We start from the raw sequence: 13,915 nt of genomic DNA, 5'->3' as shown, positions 1-13,915 counted from the left end.
AAAAAAAAAAAAAAAAAAAAAAAAAGCTATTACCCCTGTATAATGGGGATAAGGGTTGTTATGAAGATTAAAGAAGAAACTAAAAGCTGGGCAAGGTGGCTTACAACTGTAATCCCAATGCTTTGGGAGGCCAAAGTGGGAGGATCGCTTGAGGCCAGGAGTTCGAGACCAGCCTGGACAACATAGTGAGACGCCATCTCTACAAAAAATAAAATTGTCGGTTGTGGTGGTGCATACTGGTAGTCCCAGCTACTTGGGAGGCTAAGATGGGAGGATCATTTGAGTCCAGGCATTTGAGTTTACAATGAGGCATGATCATTCCACTGCACTCCAGCCTGGGCAACAGAATGAGACCCTGTCTCTAAAAAAAAGAAAGCAAGAAACTAAGAATAATAGTAGCTGACACTACCAAGGGCATCCTGTGTGCCCAGCACTGTGCCAAATGTCTGTAAATGTCCCAGGGCAGAGCCTTTGTTTTTGGCATGGAGTCATGATTAAATGGTAACTACCACCAGTGTGGTTACTGTCAGAGCCTAGCCGGAAGAGGCACATGGTAGGTGTGGAGGTAAGCTGAGGTTTAACGCTGGAACCCTTTTGCTATGGGAAGTCCAGAAATGACACTTGCTGTGCCAAGGAAGAGATCTGACTTGGTCCCTGGTCTCCTGTAGGGAACAAGATCCCGGAGACTCTGCTGCAGAGTATGGGAAGAAATCACTAGAACTCCTGCTTACCCCTGCTGCCTGCTCATGATGTCTTGGAGCAGCTTGCGGGCGGACAGCTGGCCCAGCACCTTCCGGTAGCTGTTGGTGAAGATGGCATCTGCATACCGCCGCATCCTGTGCAGAAGGAGTCAGGGGTCAGAGGGCGGGGTGGAGGCCAGGCGAGGGGACAGTCACGGCCGCATTCGCCATGTCTCTGCAAGATCCTTCTGTTGCCATCTGTCCCACTCACCCCAAGAGAGACTCAGACCCCTCTGAGTGACCTCTGTGAAGCTGTGTCTGCCTCCTCTGCAAGGACGGGCAGTGGGTGCTGCCTGGAGACATAGCCGGGGCCCAGCTAATGGGCTGAGTCTGCATTCACTAACGCCTGCCCCATGGCAGGGATGGCTTGGGAGTGGTGGGAACTTTCCCCAGGGGCTGCTTACCTGAGAGTCAAAGGGGGAGATGGGGAGCAGTGGGAGCTGCTGCTGAGGGTGAGGATCACAAAGAAGAACACCCAGAGTGGCATCCTTCACCCGGGGCTGGCACCTGCAGAGTGACAGGAGAGGAAGGTCAGGTGTAGCCACAGCCATCGGGATGGCCTTTACTGGCCCAGCCCTGGGCTTGACTCCATGGCAAGCCTTGGTTCTCGATTTTTGGAAACTGTGGGATGGGAAAAAGAATTCGGACTCTGGAAGTCAGACAGACCCGGGTTCACATTCTGCCTCTGCCAGCCACCTGCTCTGACTTCACTTTCTTCATCTGTAGAATGGGTATGATGGAGCTACCCTGTCAACCACATAGGGTTGAACTGAAAACCAGTGACGGTAGAGAAATTTCCCCTTGCCATAAGGCATTAGAAGTGGGATTTGGGGCCAGGCACGGTGGCTCATGCCTATAATCCCAGCACTTTGGGAAGCTGAGGTGGGCGGATCACCTGAGGCCAGGAGTTTGAGACCAGCCTGGCCAACCTGGTGAAACCCTGTCTCTACTAAAATTACAAAAATAAGACAGGAGTGGTGGCATGTGCCTGTAATCCCAGCTACTCGGGAGGCTGAGGCATGAGAATCCCTTGAACCTGGGAGGCACAGGTTGCAGTGAGCCAAGATCATGCCATGCACTCCACGCTGGGTGACAAAGTGAGACCCTGTTTCAAAAAAAAAAAAAAAAAATTAAATAAATAAAATAAAATGGGATCCCTTAGCAAGGAATGGGGAAGGTCAAAGAACCTTCTCTCAATGCCTCCTCATTCAACCCCATCCAGTGTGGCAGTGACGGCAGGCAGCAAGGGCAACTGCTCTGCTCTGAGTCAGACAAACTGGAAATTCAAATCCTAGCTCAGCTGTCATTAGCTGTGTGTCCCAGGACAAGTGGCTTCCCCTCTCTGAGCCTTATTTTCCCTGGCCATAAAACCGAGATGGTAACTAGACCTCCTACTTTGGCTCCTGTAAGGATCTGGTGAGGTGAGGTGCCTGAACCAATAGGGAATTCTCTAGAAACCTTTGCTGTGGCTACCTAAGACTGACCCTCTGAGAGGGCAGGCTCTTCCTGTTTTAATTTTGTTTGGAGTTGGAGAGAGGGGAGAAGGGCTCTAAGTCTTGCTCCAGACGCTTAGATTTCGCTGAAGGGTTTTAGTCCTGGAAGAGACTGAAGAGCCGGGGGAACCAGCGTGGCACAGTCGTCCCATAGGTCCTGTAACTACCCTTAATTGGGGCCTGCGGACACCATGCTCTGCAATTAGGGGAAGAACAGCCAGCAGGGGACAGAGCCCGCCCCTGCGCAAGTGCCACTGTGTCGGCCCAGACCTGCCTGAGCATGGAAACACGGCTGCCATCGGGGGACTTGGCCCCCTAGGAATTCGGTCCTCCCATCTCCATGGGTTTCTCCCTCTCAGCAGGATGTCTCCTCCATGGGGGTGTAGATCCATCCAGGGGCCCAGCCGGCCCCGGAGATGGCCAGCACCCCCGCCTTTCCCACGATCTCCCGACATGGCTTCCTTCCCTCCCGCTCCTGGGTCCTCCTGAGGAGTTCCGGCAGGCAGGGCCAGCGCTGGCAGAACCCAGCTTGTTCTCCCGGCCCTCTCAGGGTATCACCCTCCTTTCCGAAGGCACTGAAATCTCCTCTAACCCAGGGATGCCTTGGGCCCCCAGGCAGCACTCTCAGGGACCGCTCATTGCAACCTGAGACCCTGTGCCTGCAGAGCTGGAGGGAGCAGCAGCCCAGGCCTCAGCGGTCAGTCCCTCCCTCCCTGACACAAGCATCCCCACTCCCCTACCCCGCCCCGATCGCACACTGGCCGTCCTCCACTTCCTGCTCTGCTCGAGTGAGCACTGGCTGCCAGCGAATGACAGGGAGCTCACTACCCCCACGCCCTGGGACTTATTTCCAAGTGGTTCTTTATTTATTTATTTTGAGACAGGGTCTCACTCTGTGGCCCAGGCTGAGACAGAGTGGTGCAATCATGGCCTGAAACTCCTGGCCTCAAGCAATCCTCCTGCCTCAGCCTCCTGAGTAGCTGGGACTGCAGGCATGTGCCATCATGCCCAGCTAATTTTGAAATTTTCTGCAAAGATAAAGTCTCACGATATTGCCGAGGCTGGTTTCAAACCCCCGGGCTTAAGCAATCCCCCCGCCTCAGCCTCACAAAGTGTTGGGATTACAGGCATGAGCCACCATGCCGGCCCAGGCAGTTCTTACTGTTAGGAAGTTTGTCTCATCATGTCAAGCCCAAATCTCCTTCTCCTGCAAATATTCGTTAAGCCTCTACTGTTCCGGTAAGGACTGGGGCTAGAGAAAAGATGAGAACATGGGATCTGCCCCGAGGGCTGGCTGTGTAACTTCTGCCTGCTGGGCCAGAGCCTCTGCACCTGCAGCCAAACGACCAGCCCTTTAGATACGTCTCACATCTGACTTAAGCCTTTGTTCCTCAGACCAAGGCTCGGCAGCCTTCCGTCCTCCTCATCGCACCATACCATGTCTGGTCCCCCTTCTCCCCACCTGGTCCAGGCTGCCTCTCCAGAAGTGGAATTTCCTAAGCTGGGAGACCTTTGGACACAAGCAGCGCCCCTGGACAGAAACCACTGCCTTTCCTGTCTCTCCGCTGCAGCCTGGCTTTCTTGCCTTCTTTGCTGCTGATGTTTAAAGATTCAGGCAGATCTGGGTCCCCAATCACCTCCCTCCCCTGCTCAGAAGCCCCTGGCTCCCCACTCCCTCCAGAATAAAGCTCAAACCCCTTGTCTTGACTTAAGCTTTCCCTCTGCCTCCTGAGCTCCTGCCCCTTCTCCCAAGGACTGGCACAAGGGATTCCCAGCCCCTGTGCCCTACCGGGCTCTACAATCCACCCTTGCACTCTCCCTCTGGAGCAGGCACCCCCATGCTCCTCTTACAGCTGAGGAAAAGAGCCCAGAGGGGACAAGGACCTTTTCCATGGTCCTCCATCAAATTAGTTTTGGAGTGGGCACTTCAGAATGGGCCTCCCCATTCCCAGGCCAGCAGACTTCCTCCCGCTCCATGCAGCAGCTTCCCAGGTACAATGCTCTATTCACAGCATTCCCCGTTCACAAGGGGCCTCAGCCTCCATCGCCCGCACGTGGGAAAGAGTCTGAAAAAGAGGAAAACTTCTTGCTCTTTGTCGTTGGGCCTCTGGGGAAGAAAGAATGGAGACAGACAGGAACACCTGCTTGACTGGCCCCTCCCTATGCACACCCGGTAGTTTCAAGGAGTTGAAAATAACCTTATAGAAGGGCAGACTTTGATGGCGAGGGCAAGTCACAGTAAACATGATAATACCCCGCTCATGCAAGATAAGGCTCAGTAACTGCACAAGCTAAGCAAGGGGCTCAACATTTGCCACAAATCCTGTGCCCCAGGCATAGGTCAAGACACCATGGCAACCTCTGAGCTATGAGAACCTAATCCATGGGTTTGCAGATCCCACTGGATGAAAATGGGAAACAACAAGAATTACCCAGTGTAGTGTAAGATAAGAATAGAGGTTATGTCACTAAGGATAAAAAAGCTCCAGCCTGAGCAACATAGCGAGACCCCATCTCTACAAAAAATAAAATGAAATAAATTATCTAGGCATGGTGGCACATGCCTGTAGTCCCAGCTACTCTGGAGGCTGATATGGGAGGATTGCTTGAGCACAAGAGGTTAAGTCTGCAGTGATCCATGATAGTGTCACTGCACTGTAGCCTAAGTGCCAGAGCAAGACCTTATCTCAAAGAATAAAATAAAATAGCTGTCAACAGACACATTCCACATGACAACTTAAGGAGTCAAAATTCACCGAATGAAGTGTAGCCGAGCCCAACAGCATTGCTGACAACGCTGATGACTGAAGGCACTCCAGAGTTTATAATCTACCATGATCATTGGTTAGCTTCCTGCAGTGCTTACTGATTCTGTGATTAGATGTACTTGAGATTGCCTGGATTCAGGATAAACAGGCACTTAATCTACATCCGTCGGCACCTTTTGCCAGCCTTCATGTCAGGAATGTCAGGAGAATTCTGCAGATTCACCTGCAGCTAACGACAGAGGTCAGGTCCCAAGCACCCAAATTCGCAAGACCATTTTTGAAAACCCAGGGAAAGAACATCTTTAACTTTTCTTGAACATTCCCCTTTGAAATTTGAGCACCCCAAAGCATCGACATCCTGATCTGGTTTATAAACTGTTTCACCGACAGCACTCTAAGTTAAAAGAAATCTAAGTTTTTAATGAGGAAGCATCTTGAACTGTCATTCAAAAGAGTGATACTCCAGCTCATTCCAGAAGGGATTTGAGGCGGTCTATGGTGAAAGACACAAATACTTCAGGATCATTAAAGCAAGGATCAGGAGACAGGCGTGGGGTAGCGGAGGACTCCAAGGGCAGATAATTGTGTCTAAAACCTGGAGTAAAGAGTGCGGCTGCAATTGAGCAAGAAAGCAAAATGTTATCAATTTCCCAGCAATTACATTGAATCAGTTCTGAGTGATCAATGAGCAGTATTGATTTGCACAGCCACTTGGCTCATCTCTGATCCATGGCAGAATCCCATCGCTGACAGGAAAATCGAGCCAACTCACATTTGCCCCCGAAGCCTGCCCACGCACCCTTGAAGGAGCACTGAGACCTCAACGCCTGCGACAGACACCTGGAGCCAGTCCGCCACGCGCCCAAGTTAAGAGAAGCCCTAAACAGCACCATCAAAGCCTATTCCAGAGCCTCTATTGAGGGGTGGTTTTATCCAGAGAGGGGCTCAGATGTACTCACCAGTCCATGGGTAAAGAGGATGGTGGTGGGCCTCTTGGATTCAGTGTTTCTGAGTTGGTGAGAAGGTTAACTTTTCTTGCCCCCAACCAGCCCAGCCCCCAAGGGCCACCCCTCTCACCTGATGCGGCAGATCTTCCCCTGCTCCGAGGCACTGCTCCAGTCCACGGGCCCTGAGCTGGGTGTTGGCTCCGGCAGCCGCCTGGCGTCCCCATCATTTATCCCTTCATTTTCCTAAGCGTTGTCAGCGTCAGAGAATCAATTACCCACAAGTCAACCAAAGGACTGTTTTTAGCATCACATCACACTGACAAACCCTAATAGGTGAAAGAGGTTTGGCCCCTTGCAAATTAAGACTCCTGGTAAAGTCTCCCTTTACCTTTGACAGGGTGGACAGAGTACAAAGTTGTAACATCATTCCAAGAGGATATAGAGAATATATACTGCCATAATAATGATCGGAGAACTCGGCTGGGCGCGGTGGCTCACACCTGCCATCCTAGCACTTTGGGAGGCTGAGGCGGGTGGATTGCCTGAGCTCAGAAGTTTGAGACCAACCTGGGCAACATAATGAGACCCCGTCTCTACAAAAAATTTAAAAATTAGCTGGGCGTGGTGGCACACGGCTGTTGTCCCAGCTACTCAGGTGGCTGAGGCAGGAGTGTCACCTGAGCCTGGGAGGCGGAGGTTGCAGTGAGCCAAGACCACACTATTGCACTCCAGCTTGGGTGAAAGAGCAAGATTCTATCTCAAAAAATATACTTTTTAAAAAAGAAAAAATATGTGTTAAAAATAATTGGAATACTCATAAGACTGAAACACCAAGAGTTTATTGATTCCCCAAGATAAATGTGCCTTTTTAAAAGTTCCTGTGATTTAGTTTTGTCCCTGTGTAATTTTATTTCACTTTTGGGAAGACACATTACGAATAAACGTTATTCTCTCCTTAGTGGGGAATTCGTTCACTATCTCCCTTGTCGTCCAATTATCAGAATTCTGCACTATTTGATTTACACCTGCTTGGTCACCCGCTGTTTTCAACAGCTAACCTGGGAGCATCCGTCATCATTTGTCAAGGCAGCCAGACATTGGCAGTTACCTCAGAGAAGTGTGAAGTGAGAGGGAAGAGATGGAAAACCGTGGGAGAGTTGTGCTTCCAGATTTCCCTAGCCTATAGCTAAGAAATCCTCACGAATGACATAAAAGCATAGGAGGCAGAAGCTCTGGTTTCCCAGGCAGCCATTGTGAAAGTGTGGAAAGAGCTCCAAGCCTCGAGTCTAGGGACCTGCTACCTCTTCTAAGCCTGTCAATCATGACCTCTATGACCCTTAGGAAGTTACTTCTACCTGGCTGGGCACGGTGGCTCACACCTGTAATCCCAGTGCTTTGGGAGCCTGAGGTGGGTGGGTCACGAGGTCAGGGGTTCGAGACCAGCCTGACCAACATGGTGAAACCCTGTCTCTACTAAAAATGCAAAGATTAGCTGGGTGTGATGGTGGATGCCTGTAACCCCAGCTACTCAGGAGGCTGAGGCAGGAGAATTGCTTGAACCCGGGAGATGGAGGTTGCAGTGAGCTGATATCGCGCCACTACACTCCAACCTGGGCGACAGAGCGAGACTCTGTCTCAAAAAAAAAAAAAAAAAAAAAAGGAAGTTACTTCTACCCTCCAGGCCTTAGTTTCTATCTGGAAACTTGAGAGTTGACATAGAACAGCAACTTCCAAACTTTTTTTTTTGAAAGGGAGTCTCTCTTTGTCGCCCAGGTTAGAGTGCAGCGGTGTAATCTCGACTCGCTGCAACCTCCACCTCCCAGGTTCAAGTGATTCTCCTGCCTCAGCCTCCAGAGTAGCTGGGATTACAGGCGCGTACCACCACGCCTGGCTAAGTTTTGTATTTTAGTAGAGATGGGATTTTGCCATGTTGGCCAGGCTGGTCTCGAACTTCTGACCTCAGGTGATCCACCCCCCCCCTCGGCCTCCCAAAGTACTGGGATGACAAGTGTAAGCCACTGCACCCAGCCCAAACTTTTTTTAAAAAGTGGCAAAACTCTTTCTTTGGAAACCTACAGAAACAGGTTTTTAATATGGGGCTACTGTGGTTGAAGAGGGGGAAGTGGAGTGGAGACCACCTTGCCTACCCCTGAGGTACCTCAATGGGTCACAATTACAAGCCAGTAGTTTCCAAGAGTCCCCTTAGCAACACTATTTTGTGTTTCTGCTTCTTATCCTGAACTGAGCCATGTTCTCGGCATCTAGCAAATACGGGATGTTTCTCATAGAAGCAAAGCTTGAGTGGTATGTCACCTTGCTGGCCAGGATATGAAGTGGTCAGGTAAGGCCAGATCTCCAAGGATTAAAAATGGGCTGATAGTGGTCAGGTGCAGTGGCTCATGCCTGTAATCCCAGCACTTTGGGAGGCCAAGGCGGGCGGACTGCCTGAGCTCAGGAGTTCGAGATCACACTGGGCAACATGGTGAAACTCCGTCTCTATTAAAATACAAAAAAATTAGCTGGGCATAGTGGCACGTGCCTGTAATCCCAGCTACTGGGGAGGCTGAGGCACAAGAATCGCTTAAGCCCCAGAGGCAGAGGTTGCATGAGCCGAGATGGCGCCACTGCACTTCAGCTTGGATGACAGAGTGAGACTGTCTCAAAAAAAGTAAAAATAAAAGGCAGGGCGTGGTGGTTCATGTCTGTAATCCCAGTACCTTGGGAGGCCGAGGCGGGCGGATCACGAGGTCAGGAGATCAAGATCATCCTGGCTAACATGGTGAAACCCTGTCTGTACCAAAAATACAAAAGAATTAGCCAGGCGTGGTGGTGGACGCCTGTAGTCCCAGCTACTTGGGAGGCTGAGGCAGGAGAATGGCGTGAACCCGGGAGGCGGAGCTTGCAGTGAGCCGAGATGGCGCCACTGCACTCCAGCCTGGGCGACAGAGCGAGACTGTCTCAAAAAATAATAAATAAATAAATAAATAAATAAATAAATAAATAAATAAATAAGCTGATAGCTTTAAATTAATTATTATTATTATTTGTTTAATTTTTTGGAGACAGGGTCTTGCTCAGGCTGGAGTGCAGTGGCGAGATCTCAGCTCACTGCAGCCTTGACCTCCTGGGCTCGAGCAATCCCCAACCTCAGCCTCCTGAGTAGCTGGGACTGCAGTTGCATGCTACCATGCCCAGCTAAGTTTGTTTTAGTAGAGATGAGGTCTCACTATGTTGCCCTGGCCAAAAATTAAATACTACTTAAGAAAAAAAAAAGTGCAGATCACAGCATCAGGGAGCAGACAAAAACGTTGGGAGACCCAGGGCTATGGGCTCTCGCACAGTCAGGAAGTGTGGGGTGACTCCTGGAAATGCAAAGTGTGGACCATTCAGAGCTGGGCACCCAGAGTGGATGCTGGGCCAGGGCACAGATGCAGGTTACACGGAGTTGGCTGGAGAAGCCATGGGACTCAGAATCCAGCCTCGGTTGAAACTGTGTGCCAGGCATTGTGCTACAGACTTCACGCCCTACCTCAGTTTTCTTATTTGTAAAATGGGAGTGATAGAGCTCAACTTATGAGTCTGTTGGGTGAAGATTATTGTGACATTGCATAAGAGGCAGACCTGGCAGAGGGCAGACCTCACAGTTTAGCTTTGACAATTGCTATTCTTGTCATTGCGATAAATGAGGAAACAGGCATAGAAGGCTACGTGCTCAGCCACAGCCACAAAGCTAGTCAGTAACTGGAAGAGCTATGAGTCAAACATGTTTTCTGACTTCCTTGCAGCCCCAGCTACTCGGGAGGCTGAGGCAGGAGGATCACTTGAGCCCAGGAGTTGGAGGCCGCAGTGAGCTATGTTCATGCCACCATACTCCAGCCTGGGCAATGGAGTGACACCCTGTCTCTACTGAAAAAAAAAAGGAAAAAAAAAGTTTTCTGATTTCCGATTTTTTTTTTTTTGCCCCACAATATGGCCCTTCCTGGGCCTACTAGTTCTAAATTTTTTTTAAAAAAAGAACTTTAACAGTTTGGCTGGGCATGGTGGCTCACGCATGTAATCCCAGCACTTTGGGAGGCTGAGGCAGGCAGACTGCCTGAGGTCAGGAGTTCGAGACCAATCTGGTCAACATGGTGAAACACCATCTCTACTAAAAATACAAAAAAATTAGCAGGACCAGGTGGCATGCACCTGCAATCCCAGCTGCTTGGGAGGCTGAGGCAGGGGAGTTGCTTGAACCAGGGAGGTTGTAGTGAGCTAAGATCGCAGCACTGTGCTCCATCCTGGGTGACACAGTGAGACTCCGTCTCAAAAACAAACAAACAAAAAACAATTCACGTATCATAAAGCTCACTTGTTTTAAGTCTATGGCTGCATGAGTTTTCATACATTTATACAGTGGTGCCACCATTGCCACAATCCTGTTTTGGAACGCTTCTGTCCCTCCAAAAGTTCCCTGTAGCCCATTTGCTCTCAGTCCCCATTCCTGCCCCCCACCCTAGGCAACTGCCAATCTGCTGTCTCACAGTTTTTCCTTTTCCTAGGAAATTCCTGTAAATTGAATCTTTTATATGATGAGTAAATCATAATAAATCAAATAAAGTACACACTTTTTGGTGTCAGGCTTCTTTCACCCAGCACAATGTTTTTGTTTATTTGTTTGTTTGTTTGTTTGTTTGTTTTGAGACAGAGTCTCGCTCTGTCGCCCAGGCTGGAGTGCAGTGACCGGATCTCGGCTCACTGCAAGCTCTGCCTCCCGGGTTCACACCATTCTCCTGCCTCAGCCTCCTGAGTAGCTGGGACTACAGGCGTCCGCCACTTCGCCCGGCTAGTTTTTTGTATATTTTGGTAGAGACGGGGTTTCACCGTGTTAGCCAGGATGGTCTGGATCTCCTGACCTCGTGATCCGCCTGTCTCGGCCTCCCAAAGTGCTGGGATTACAGGCTTCAGCTACCGCGCCCGGCCTCAGCACAGTGTTTTGACCTTCATCCATGCTGATCCACGTATTAACAGTTTGTTCCTTTTTATTCCATTGTATGGATGTATGACTGTTTGTTTACCCATTGACCTTGATGGACATTTAGGTTGATTCCAGTTTGGGGCTACTATGAATTATGCGGCTATGAACTTTTTTTTGTTTTTTTTTGAGACAGGGTCTTGCTCTGTCGCGTAGCCTGGAGTACAGTGGCACAAGTTTAGCTCACTGCAGCCTTGACTTCCTGTGCTCAAGTGATCCTCCCACCTCAGCCTCCTGAGTAGCTGGGACCACAGGTGTGAGCCACTGCACCCAGCTAATTAAAAAAAAAATTTTTTTTGTAGCAGTGGGGTCTCTCTATATTGCCCAGGGTCTCTCTCTATCAAACTCTTGGGTTAAAGTGATCCTCCCACCTCGGCCTCCCAAAGTGTTGAGATTACAGGTGTGAGTCACCCTGCCCGGCCTGCTATGAACATTTCAGTAGGAGACCTTGTGTGAACATGTTTTCATTAATCTTGGGTGGGTACCTAGGAGGGGAATCGCTGGGTCATATAATGAGGGTTTAGCTTTTTCAGAAACTGCCAGTCTTTTCCAAAATGGCTGTACCACTGACTTTCCCCCCAGCAGCGATGGGGGTCTGTCCCTGAAATTCTTAAATGAGCATCTATTTCATCTCACAAACCTCTCTTAAGCAACTAATTAGGCCCACGTAGAGCTTGCTGGATTAGCTGTCCAGCTCTGAGTGGCTTGATCCCTTTTGTGCAGTTACGGGAGTGGGGTGGGCCTCTCCCCTCCGCATAGCATCTTCTGGGGTGCTATGAGGAACGTAGAGTGTTTGGACACAGTGCTTGTCTTCAAAGAGCTACAGGAGGAAGCTGAATCACTACCCCGGGCAGGTAGATCCAGAGAGGGACACAGTACCAGTAGAAACGCTCCAAGAATCGAGAGAAGGGAGAAGTCACGTAAACCCAGGAGTTCATCATCAGACACGAGTAGGGAGAAGCTTAAAATGGGAGCACAGGTTTAGGGGACAAATGGATTTGGATTTGAAACCAACTCTGCCATTTGCCCCATGTGAGATTCTAGGCAAGCTCAATCCCTTAATCTCTCTGAGCCTCAGTTACTACATCTGTACAATGGGGTGATAAGAACTACCACTCCAGGTTGTTGTGAGAACCAGAAATACGCTTGGCCAGGCGCGGTGGCTCACATCTGTAGTCCCAACACTGGGAGGCAGAGGCAGGCAGGTTGCTTGAGTCCAGGAGTTCGAGACCAGCTTGGGCAACACAGCGAGATCCCCGTCTGCACCAAAAGAAAGAAAGAAAAAGAAATATGCACGTTGGTGTCTGATATGTAAGTGTCTTGGCAAATGGTAGCAGTTATTGTAGTTTTTCAGAGCTGAGCTCTGAAAAAACAGGCAGCTTGGTGGCAGCCTGGCGGCGGGAAGGGCTGGGAGCCATCCTGGTGACAGGCTTTATTTGCAGTAAATTCTCAAACCCACTGAGAAAGAGCATAGTGGAGCAGGGGGTGGGGGAGGATGGGGAGCTAGAAAGAACCCAGAGAATGAAAACCCAGCCCCTTCCACCGATTCCCACCGCCGCCTTGTCCTTGTCCTCCGAGTGGTGATGAGAACGCCTCGGTCGCCGCCCAGCTCACTTTCCCAGGACATGTTTTAACCCAGCGTTAATTAGTGATTGTGGCTGCATCTAGGGCTGGGGGCTTGAGCTGAAGAAAGAAAGTGCCCCAGAGAAAGGCAGACTTTAAAAGGCCCCAAAAGGCTGGGGCAGTGAGGCTCTGCGGAGAAGGAGACAAGCCGTGCATTTGTGTTGCAAATTTCCAGTGTGTGCAAGCCAGCCATTCAAAGAGGGCGATGCTACTGGCAGCCGGCGTGGGGGTGGGGAGGGAAAGGAAGTCCACAAAGGGGGCCTGTCTGAGGACCTCAGACCCTGCTTTGTGAAAGCTGCTTTCATCCCCCTCCCTGGTTGATGGCAGTGTTCCCAGTCCAAGGCCACTGTGCAAGGATGCAGAGGCCTGGACCCCAGACTCCCAGATTATCTTGACCCTCCCTGCTTGCCCTTCTAGGTCTGTTTTTGTGGCATCAGCAACAGCAGGTGTCTGAGTGCTCCCGGGTACTGTGTCAGAGGAGACCGGGTTTAAGTGGTGTGGGCTTGCTAGGTGGCTTCAGGCAAAGACACTTGACCTCCCTGAGTGTCAGTTTCCTCTTCTGTAAAATGGAGCTGATGTGGTCCTTTCTCCTGCTTCACAGGGTCCTACCCAAACAGAAGGGCCTGTGATTGGATGGCAGCTCAGAGCTTCATTTCTTTCTGAAAAAGTCTGCATCTGGGAAAGTCATTAGAAGAGCTCTTTTAATGAAGAGATGAGGTCAGTTGTACTTAGCGAATCAATGATGCAACTCTGGGCTCCTTGGAAATGTTACTCCCATGAGTATTTTAATTTTTTTTTTTTTTTTGAACCGGAGTTTAGCCCAGGCTGGAGTGCAATGGCATGATCTCAGCTCACAGCAACCTCCACCTCCCCGGTTCAAGCGATTCTCCTGCCTCTGCCTCCCCAGTAGCTGGGATTACAGGCACGTGCCACCATGCCCAACTAATTTTGTATTTTTAGTAGAGATGGAATTTCACCATGTTGGCCAGGCTGGTCTTGAACTCCACTCACCTCAGGCTCCCAAAGTGCTGGGATTACAGGCATGAGCCACCGCGCCCAGTTCAATTTTTTTTTTTTTTTTTTTTTTTTTTTTTTTTTTTTTAGACAGAATCTTGTTTTGTCACCCAGGCTGGAGTGCAGTGGTGTGATCTCTGCCCACTGTAACCTCCGCCTTCCAGGTTCAAGCGATTCTCCTGCCTCAGCTTCCCAAGTAGCTGGGACTACGGGCATGAGCCACCATGTCCAGCTAATTTTTGTATTTTTAGTAGAGACAGGGTTTCACCATGTTGGCCAGGCTGGTCTTGAACTCCTGACCTCAAGTGATTCGCCC

At 50.1% G+C, this 13,915-nt stretch overlaps 1 protein-coding gene across 2 annotated transcripts in view; it reads right to left on the bottom strand.

Annotated features, from left to right (window-relative positions):
• GHRH (growth hormone releasing hormone) overlaps positions 1-6,092 on the bottom strand; it is an 11,107-nt gene extending 5,015 nt beyond the window's left edge. Inside the window, exons 1-3 of one of the 2 annotated variants that reach the window (XM_011975002.1) lie at positions 6,079-6,092; positions 1,145-1,247; positions 732-836 (exon numbers count right to left, since the gene is read on the bottom strand). In XM_011975002.1, coding sequence (XP_011830392.1) covers positions 732-836; positions 1,145-1,227 — 188 coding nt within the window. In that variant the 5' untranslated portion in view covers positions 1,228-1,247; positions 6,079-6,092. Of the gene's footprint in view, positions 1-731; positions 837-1,144; positions 1,248-6,078 lie in introns of those variants that run through there. The other variant, XM_011975003.1, reaches the window with a different exon arrangement.
• Positions 6,093-13,915: the final 7,823 nt, after the last annotated feature.

Source organism: Mandrillus leucophaeus, unplaced genomic scaffold (genome assembly GCF_000951045.1).
Source record: "Mandrillus leucophaeus isolate KB7577 unplaced genomic scaffold, Mleu.le_1.0 Scaffold150, whole genome shotgun sequence".
Taxonomy (NCBI): domain Eukaryota; kingdom Metazoa; phylum Chordata; class Mammalia; order Primates; family Cercopithecidae; genus Mandrillus; species Mandrillus leucophaeus.
The sequence above is the reverse complement of the archived record's forward strand: the minus strand, read 5'-3'. Positions and strand labels throughout refer to the sequence as shown.